This window comes from Barbus barbus (assembly GCF_936440315.1).
Source record: "Barbus barbus genome assembly, chromosome: 3".
NCBI classification, from domain to species: domain Eukaryota; kingdom Metazoa; phylum Chordata; class Actinopteri; order Cypriniformes; family Cyprinidae; genus Barbus; species Barbus barbus.
Genome location: NC_136731.1, coordinates 17,630,817 through 17,640,155, shown reverse-complemented (window position 1 = coordinate 17,640,155; position 9,339 = coordinate 17,630,817). Strand labels below are relative to the sequence as shown.

General features: G+C 37.7%; 1 protein-coding gene across 1 annotated transcript; it reads right to left on the bottom strand.

Moving 5' to 3' along the window:
• Window positions 1-558: 558 nt before the first annotated feature.
• On the bottom strand, window positions 559-8,893 carry LOC306858380 (uncharacterized protein; the record flags this gene model as incomplete). Its single annotated transcript, XM_079398893.1, has 3 exons — window positions 8,152-8,893; window positions 3,407-3,559; window positions 559-642 (listed from the first exon to the last, which is right to left on the bottom strand). The coding sequence occupies exons 1-3, from the start codon at window positions 8,737-8,739 to the stop codon at window positions 559-561; spliced, it is 825 nt and encodes a 274-aa protein (XP_079255019.1). The 5' UTR covers window positions 8,740-8,893.
• Window positions 8,894-9,339: the final 446 nt, after the last annotated feature.

The window sequence follows — 9,339 nt, the reverse complement described above, 5'->3', positions numbered from 1 at the left end:
ATAGGGACCTATTATGAAGGTAAAACGATGTCAAAAATATTTGCATGCTCAGGGTAAGATTTGTACATAAGATAGCAAGCGTAAGAAAAAAAGATTTTCAGCCTTTTACTGATGTTTGTAAGTGTAATTCATGTTTTGTGAAACTGCAACTTCATGCTAAGGCAAAATAAATATGATCTGTATTCTTCTGACTTCCAGCTTACACTTTTGGCACTGTTGTTTCGCAAAGATACAGCCAAAGCGCTATTAAACATTTTGATTGTAAAGTTTAACATAATTTCAGTGATGTAGGCAGATTATGTAAAATCTTACATTTCAATGCAATGTCGAACCAATCCGAACCAAGTTCACTCTAGCTTGAAAATCAGTATATGAGCACATGGTAGTCAGCCTAATGGTACACAGCTTCTAAGGATCATGCTTTTTTGTTTTATTTTATTATTAATTTATTTTTTTTATATGTATCTGTGCATTAAAAATACCATCCCCATAATAAGAATGATGCTGAGTCAAATTAAGAAAGATGTGTTCTCACGTCTGGAGTGTTTATTGAACCAATCAGATAAGAGTAAATCGAGAGTCAGCGAGAGCCTCATTTGATTGGCTGCGAGAAGAAAGTCCCGCCGTCTCGCGCTTGCAAATCTGAAATCAGTGAGAATGTTTAATCATGCCAAAAGACGTAGACGTAAATAGTAGGTTATTTGGGGAACATTTTGCCCTACGCACACAATAAGTCATTTAGACAGTTGCAACGATTTGTTTTCTACACACACATATTGGTTTTACACGGTCAATCCATATTGCAGCTCTTGATATGGTTGTTTTCGCTTGCAAAACGCTGTGCACAGACTTGCAATACTTTTGGCTGTATCTGGGCGAAACAACAGTGCCAAAAGTGTAAGCGTGGAAAAATGGAAGTCAGAAGAATACAGATCATATTTATTTTGCCTTAGCATGAAGTTGCAGTTTCACAATACATGAATTACACTTACAAAAATCAGTCAAAGGCTGCAAATCTTTTTCTCTTACGCTTGAAACGCGATTTACACTTTTACAAATCTTTTATTGCGCATGCAAAATTAATTTACGCTTGTTATCTTATGTACACTTTCACAAATCTTACCCTGCGCATGCAAATCTTTTTGACGTCATTTTACCTTCATAACTTATGAAATGAATAATAGTAATGTATAACTTCTGATGTGTTGTTGTGAAGACAGAGGTGATACAAAGAAGTGCATAAAGTCGGGTTAGGACGAAAATCCAGGGACACTGATCAGAGAGGGGTCCCAACAAGGGTTAAAAGTTTAACTTCTTGTCATGCAGTATTATAAATGCGGCACTCATAAGCAAAGCAATGATATGTTACGACATCAAAGACGTCCATCTTGTACTTATATAGAAAAACATTTAAAAGCAGCAATGCAACTGCAGTGGGTCACCAAATCTGACAAGGCGGCACCGAAATCTGCTACTCGCCTTTATTTTACACAGAATGCTTGTAATGTTCTCCATATTCACTCTGGTGATGTCTAACCTCCTCTATTTTATATCCCAAAAAGCATTTTGGTCTTATGTGAAAAGTTACAGATACAGCAGGGTCAACAAATCCGACAAGGCAGCATAGCAGGTTACCAAAATCTGTTACCCTCCTCTATTTCACACTGAATGGCTTTAATGTTACCCAAATTCACTCTGGTGATGTCTAAACTCCAATGTTTCATACACCAAAAAGCATTTTGTTCTCAGTAACAGATAAACAGCAGGTTCACCAAGTTAGTTGAGGCAGCATTTGAGGTTACTGTAATCTGTTACGCCCCTTTTAACAAAGCCTGATTATAGCCATTACATGTCCACAAGCAACACACAGTAGTGGTGTTTCGTACAGTAGTGAATTAGCCATTTTTGTCACATCAATTCAGTGAATGAGTCAGTGATTCACCCACAAAAACCATAACTTGGTTGGTTCCTGAATGTATAAGTGTTGAATAAGTCGTTTAAGTGAACGATTCAATGACTCACTCATTAATACAGTCGCTTGTTGCCACCTACTGGCTCAAAGATGTAATTTGCTTTGGATTGAAATAAACACAAATTAATATATAAAGTTTTTTTAAAGCTTTTAAAATTATTAACCTTGTATGTTTTCTTTTAGGCTTGTGCTGCACCATATAAATTACAAACTGTATAAATTCAGATAATTCACTCTTTTTTGTTCTTTTGGATATATATTGTGATATGTTTATTTATTTGGTTTTGGTAGACAACAACTCCATACTTTATAGTGGTGATTAGCTTCTTTTCAGTTTCTGATGTTTGTTGCCAAAAGACCTCATCTGACCTCAGAAGCCATCACCAATCAAAGCTCCTGTAATGTTCAGTAAACTTCAGCTGCTTACATTTGTGATTTTAAAAATAGCATAGGCTTTCTTCAGACAAGAAGATCTCTGATGGCTGGCATGAAAGCAGATTTTTTTTAAAATGTTCAGCCTTAGCACAGTGCATGGTGAAAAATATTCCTTTGTCCTCCAGTCGTTTGAAACTGCCTGACAAAAGGTTTCTAAATAAGGCAGTGGCTTTATTAAAGAAAATAGTCTTCTCCATTATTGGGGCTCTGCTGTGTTTAAAAACTAACAGTGGAGATAAGGTGCAGTAATAACAGGTAATGTATTAAACTCTTCTTGCCCTAATTTCAAAGAGTAAATAGATGTTTTTTCCTAACAATTTGATATTACAAAATTAGATTTCTCGTTTATATGCAGTGTAAAGTTAATGTAATAAACAACAAATGCATGTTTCTCCTGGAGTGTCAATAATTGCGGAGGTTTCTGCGACTTGCTGCCATGGTGATGTGGCTCCATTTGAGGTCCAAGATGAATGAAAACCTTTGCACACATAGACCTGCGAAACGCTATGGGTTTCGAATCAATTTCAACCCCAATCCCCATGAATCTCGCCTTGTGAAGATCACAGCCACTGTGAAAAGCTATTCATCTGGGCAATTCCAAGGTTAGGTACAAGAAGACCACTGTGGCTCAATGCACACTATGGCGCTTGGCATGAATCTCCATATTTCATAAACAGATGTGTTGTTTACGGGTGGCAGGGGTGTGTAGATGAGACTCTCTGACCTTGCCAAGTTACTGTAATGGTGAAGGTAAAAGCTGTTTTGGCCATATGGGGGTTTAGAAGAGCCGTTGGTAACTCATACTAACTTATTATTCTGCAAAATAATTGTGAGTTCTCTTATTGCAGATATTTCAGGTGATGATTTGTGGTTTGGGGTTTAACAATATATCATAATGTGAAGGAAAAAAAATCCAATTTTGAGCCAATTTTTGAGATTGAATGTTGCATCATTTCTGTTTCAAGCCCAGGGCGGGTTCTGAGACACGCTTGTTCTTACCTTGCCACTTGATTTTCCTCTGTTATTCCCATTGGGGAGGTTTGAAGATGAGTTGACGTCCTCATGGAGGCGGTCCAGAAGCCAGAGCAGGAATTCAAGAGCGTCATGCTGGGAATTCCCACGGAACTGTGCACCGTATTTGGATACCGTCATCTGGACAAGAAACACGATAAAGGACACACAAATAGTAGTAGTATCAGATTGTCTATGAATATAGAGAACACAAAAAGTTAAACATGATCCTAAACATGATCCAACTAAACATGATCCTGTTTATTCACTCCATGTGTATGATGCCGAGTTATCTAGTGAATCTCTAGAAAAAGCAATCCTGGAGTGAATAACTGCAGTGGATCTGACTCACAACATACAGTTTGTTAGATACTGAGATGCGATAGGGAGCAGATGGAGGATGTAAATTGCATTCTGCTATACAGTGAATGATGCTCCTCACTGCTGATCATGACAAAAACTGTGTAAATTAATAAATAAAGAATCCTCTTCACATCTGTGATCACAAAAAAAGTTTTTATGAAATGCATTGGCAGAGACCAGCAGCAGTTTTTTGGTTTTCTTTACAGTAGTACATTTTTATCCAGTATGTTTCTCCTCAAAGGTTTGGGGTCGGTAAAGATTTTTTTTTAAAGAAATTAATACTTTAATTCAAAAGTGACAAATATGTATAATAAAATATGTATAATTTTAAATAATTGCTGTTCTTTTGAACTTTTACATTAATTAATTAATCCATAAAATGTAACATGGGTTTCACAAAAATATTAAGCAGCACAGCTGTTTCCAACAATGATAATAATAAGAAATGTTTCTTGAGCAGCAATGTCTGAATGATTTCAAAAGGATTATGTGACACTGAAGACTGGAGTAATGATACTGAAAATTCAGCGTTGCATCACAGGAATAAATTACATTTGAAAATATATTCTTATAAAAATATATTTTTAAATAGCAATAATGTTTCACAATATTACTGCTTTTGTTGTAGTTTTGATCAAATAAATGCAGCCTTGCTGAGCAAAAGAGATTTATTTGATTACAACAAGACTTGAAGGCCACATCATTTAAAGACGTCTTGAATGTCAGGTGAATTTAAAATCATAACTTTAATGCTGAGTGACATAAAGATTAATTACAGCAGCATTAACCATACAAACTCAATCTAGCAGCTGGGAGCAACTTGCAGATAATAATATGAAGCCGTAGGCCTACAGACTGAGATAACTTAATAATCTTACCATTAGTCATATAGTGAGAAAGTGGGTCATGTGGTCACAGAGTTTAAACCCATCTTCAAAAGAATAAAAACCTAGTTTTTGGAATAGTTTCCTCCGCTAAATGCTTCACTCTCAAAGGAGTTATTCATAGGAACAACAATTTATTCAAAGCACCTTCTAATTAAACACGTGACAGAGAAACTCCTATATACTCCTCAAAGAGGTCAAAGATCCCAAGACATGTGTTGTGAGAAAGAAAATGTAGCCCAATGTTTAATTTATAATATATAGTCAACAGTCACTGGAGAATATTTTCATTCTGGTCCTGTGAAATGTCTTTGACGCACGTGAAAACTTTGAGAAATGTAGGCTTCCACTTATCTGTGGTATTAAAGAGAGGATTCCTGTCAGTTTTATATGAAAAGAAAGGCTTCCTTTTCATCGATGAGTGCTCAGCCTGAAGAGATCTGATTTGAATGGTAGTTTTGCGCAGAAACGGATGAACTAATAATATGGAAGCAGGTCCTTTAAGCAGAGACTAACCATGAATTTTATTTATTTTTGCTTTTTGATTAATAAACACTGGTTTATCGACATTGACAGACACTTCTGATTTCCCCCCAGCCATATTCTAACAAATTGCATGTATAGAGAAATATCCCAGTGTTATATGTGTATATATATACTGTATATATATATATATATATATATATATATATATATATATATATATATATATATATATATATACACACACACACACACACACATATACATATATATATATATATATAAGGACAGGTGTTATAAGAAGGAAAAGCACCATCATCCATTAAATAATTAAAAATTAAAAAATGGTATTAAAGAAGTTGGACAGTTAAAATATCAAAGCTTTGATCTTCAAAGGCCTTTTTCCCCCTCAGCATCACATCAGTGAACCCAAATATAAGGATAAAATAATTAATTGCCTTAGACCTCATGAAATTATTTGGCAATGCAGTTTTCTGTCTATTTCATATTAAAACATGAATTTCCATGGGAGTTGTTATAGTGATGACTGGATAAGGATTTTTAAAAGTCATTTTACACTGTATTCACAATGAGTAATTTCTACTATTATATTATATTATATAACTTTTTATATATTTATTTCTTTAAATACTTCCAGGTTTTCCATGGTAATTTTTTCCTTTCTTTGCAGGTTGTTCATTTCATTTAGACGTTCTTATCTCAGACAGCATTTTATTAAAGATTTCTAGACGCCCTTCCTGACAAGATAAACCACCAATTTTTGGTTTCCTGTAAAAGAAAGAATGCTTTTTTAATGCATATATCTTCTAGTTTCATCAACTTTTAGAAGTACACTGTGGAGTACAAAATTTTGAATTCCAGTTGTTTTCATTCCCAATACTGACACAGCAGACTTGATGACTTACTATATACTCAGATCAACCATTAACTACATTCCCCTTTGAGTTTGACTAGACATCAATCAGGAACTATACACAACACGACCTTGTGATCTGTGAAATACCAGCCTGACATCCATCAACCGCATACCAGCTCTACCAAAAAGCTCCTTTCCCCTTTAACAACTCATTGATTTGAGTTCCAGCTCACAAGTTACACAAGATTTTGGTCTTCGTTTGCATTAGAAATGGCATAATTGAACCAGTTACCACTTGTACTGCTTTCACTGTGTAATTCAGGTCCATTTTAGTCTAATTAGAAATAGATTGCACTTTACTGAAGCCGATATTAAAGCAAATGAAGTTAAGCGCAGTGGGAGGCATAAATGATAGGGTAGAGCTCTTGATTGTTTATAGATGGCTCCCCGTATCTGCGGTTAGGCACTCATTAACTCTCGCAGACGTCTGAGAAGCAGAGAGAGTTTATTTATGTCGTCTCAAGACAAGATACCCTGGGCTCTGTCAACAGGAAAAAGCAAATCATGCCTCAGACGGCCTAATGTAAATTTATGACATGCAAGTCATTATAGACTCAGAATCAGATGAAGCTGTTAATGTTGTCTTGTGTAGACACACCCAAAATACATACAGTAGATGATCTTTGATTCAGATTTATACATAAATGTGTTTTTGAGTGGGCACAGCTTTATATTTTGCCTTCAGTATTCTTGTAATTCTTCATTCGTCTAACAGTCAGCCATCCCAGAGCGGGGGCCTTCAAGGCAATCATTTCAGACTTTTGATAGTAGGGTGTGAATAGAACTGGGCCTCTGTTTCCCATCAGAGCATCAGGTCTACCTTATGGCTACACTCCCACCTCTTCTCCATGACACTTTTCCACTGAAATCTTTTCTGGATTTCTCCCACCTGCTAGATTCTTTAGATACTCCTACCTCAAGATAAATGGCTTAACCCTGTGAGAAGCTTAAAGAAGCAGATGATATCATAACAGAACGTTTTTCTTAGTGTGAAGAATGTTTTAATAATCTAAAGAACCTTTTTCGACTATAAAGAATCTTTTGTGGAATGGAATGATTGTAAAAAGGTTCTTAATGGAACCATACATGCCTTTAAGAGTGTTGCTGAATGAATTTGTTGGCAATATTGACTATATCTTTTATGTAGACGACAAAGCCTGAACTAATAATCCGTATGTGACTGTGATTGTGAAACATTCATACTACCATAGTAAGCCTTCAGCTTTTTGCCATCTGCCCCCTCTGTCTTAAAGACTGTAGCGGCAAGCTCTTTTCTTATAATTCTTCTAGTAAATGTGTTACACTAGTACATTTCTGAGAAAGCAAAAGTGTTTCATAAGACTTGCATTCCGGATCGCACTCGTTTTTGTGGTCGGTATCCAGTGTGGTGATGTCTTATCTGAGAGTGTACTCTTTGATAATGTTATCTGTGGAAAGTTTCTCGTCCTGATCTATTTTTTGCTAAGAACAGATCATCCTGTGGGAACGCATTTGCTCACATACTCAACAAACTGGCCAGAGAAATCTCCATGAGCTGATTTTAAGTTACATGTATAGTTGACACCGCACATGTCCATGAGTTTCTTTGTCAACATCAAGATTTTAAGTTAAAATAAATCAATATATAAGGGAGTGTGTGCATTTTAGGTGCTGTCTGTTTACCCGTTTTTCACCATTTTAATCACATTAGTTCATTCTAATCTGGCATGGAATTGCTTTTTGAAAGTACATTTTCTCAATAAATACAGTATTTTGTCATAAAAATGCATGCATGCATAATCATTTTGCATAAAGGATTTTGCAAGCTCTTTGAAGGCCTTAAAAAGTTCTTCTAATGTATCAGGCTGCAAATCCTATACATGGAACCTTTATAGACACTCATGGTTTCCTCCATTAACCCCATAATAACGCGAAGAGCATTTGAGCAGCTTGAAATGTGTAGGTTCCTTAAATACTATGGGATATCTGAGGAACTTTCACGGGGTTCCTAGGTGATCCTGTACCTGTAATAAGTGGATAAAAGCGTCAGTGACAAAATAATAAAGTAACAGTTTACTTGAGTCTACCTTAAACTCAGCCGAGAGTTGAGGAGTATATTGAAAAGTCCAAAGCGCTCGGACCAAAGTCGCTAGCCGTTCCGTAACCTCTTCTTTCTCCTGCTGACCGTTCTCATTCTTTATAAACCCGTTCATCCCCCTGTGACACAGATCCAGTTTATATCGCTCCAGACACAGATACTCAGCGAGCAGATCCGTGTTGCTCAAGCACTGCACGACGGCGTTCATGAAGCAGGTGTTCCCGTGGTTCTTCAGACCCAGCACGCCTGGCGTTTTATCCCCGTACAGCGAGAACAGTCGCTCTCTCGCGGAGGAACGGCATGGAAGCGAGCAAGTTTTCCTCACCTGGCTGCCGTCCTCTTTTCTCACGTGTCCCGAGTTTCCCGCGCAAGGTGCGCTTTCTCCAAAGCCACCATCATCATCCTCAGCATCCGAGCGTTCGGTTGTTTCTCCGCCGTTAGCCAAGCTCCCCAAACTTTTCAAGATCTTACTCATCAAACTTTCCACTGATTTGAACGATTTCCTCCGGAACAGCTTGCCTGTGCGCTTCGTAGACTTCCCTGAATCCTTTTTCGCTTTCTTGTCGCGTTTATCCATACTTCTTGCTTATTTCCCCCCGGATTGCTAAACCGTTCCAGCACGCGGAGGGCTTTTATCCTCACCTGATGCTGCGTCGGTATCCAGCATTGTGGACGGTAGTGGATTCACGCGCAAGTCAGCGCAGAGACTTTCCTCACGCTCGCCGTGAAGGAGTGATTGACAGGCGGCGCGGTCAGAACGGCAACACCCGTGACGTCATAGCGGCAGGCGGTGTGGAACGAGTGATTGACAGTTCTCCGGTAACGGCGGTCAGCACGAGCGCTCCTGGAACTTCATACTGGCGGGAAGCAGCGAGCGATGGAGTGATTGACAGGCAGAGCTGTCAGTACGGCAAGCCTAGTCATAAGTGTACAAATTATACAATGACTTTCAGGGGGTCGACTATTTTAAAGGAATTTCATTTTTTTATAGGAATTTTAAGGTTTAATGTCTCTGTCAACACAGGTCATTTGTCATCTGTCTGTCTGTCTGTCTGTCCGTCCGTCCGGTTAGGGTTTTTGCATAGAGATTAACAATGCAGAGCCCCCTGCTGTTTAAATGCCAGTGGTGTCAAGTAGGTCACGGTTATGTTGCACTGTAGCTCCAGTGGCCAGTCAC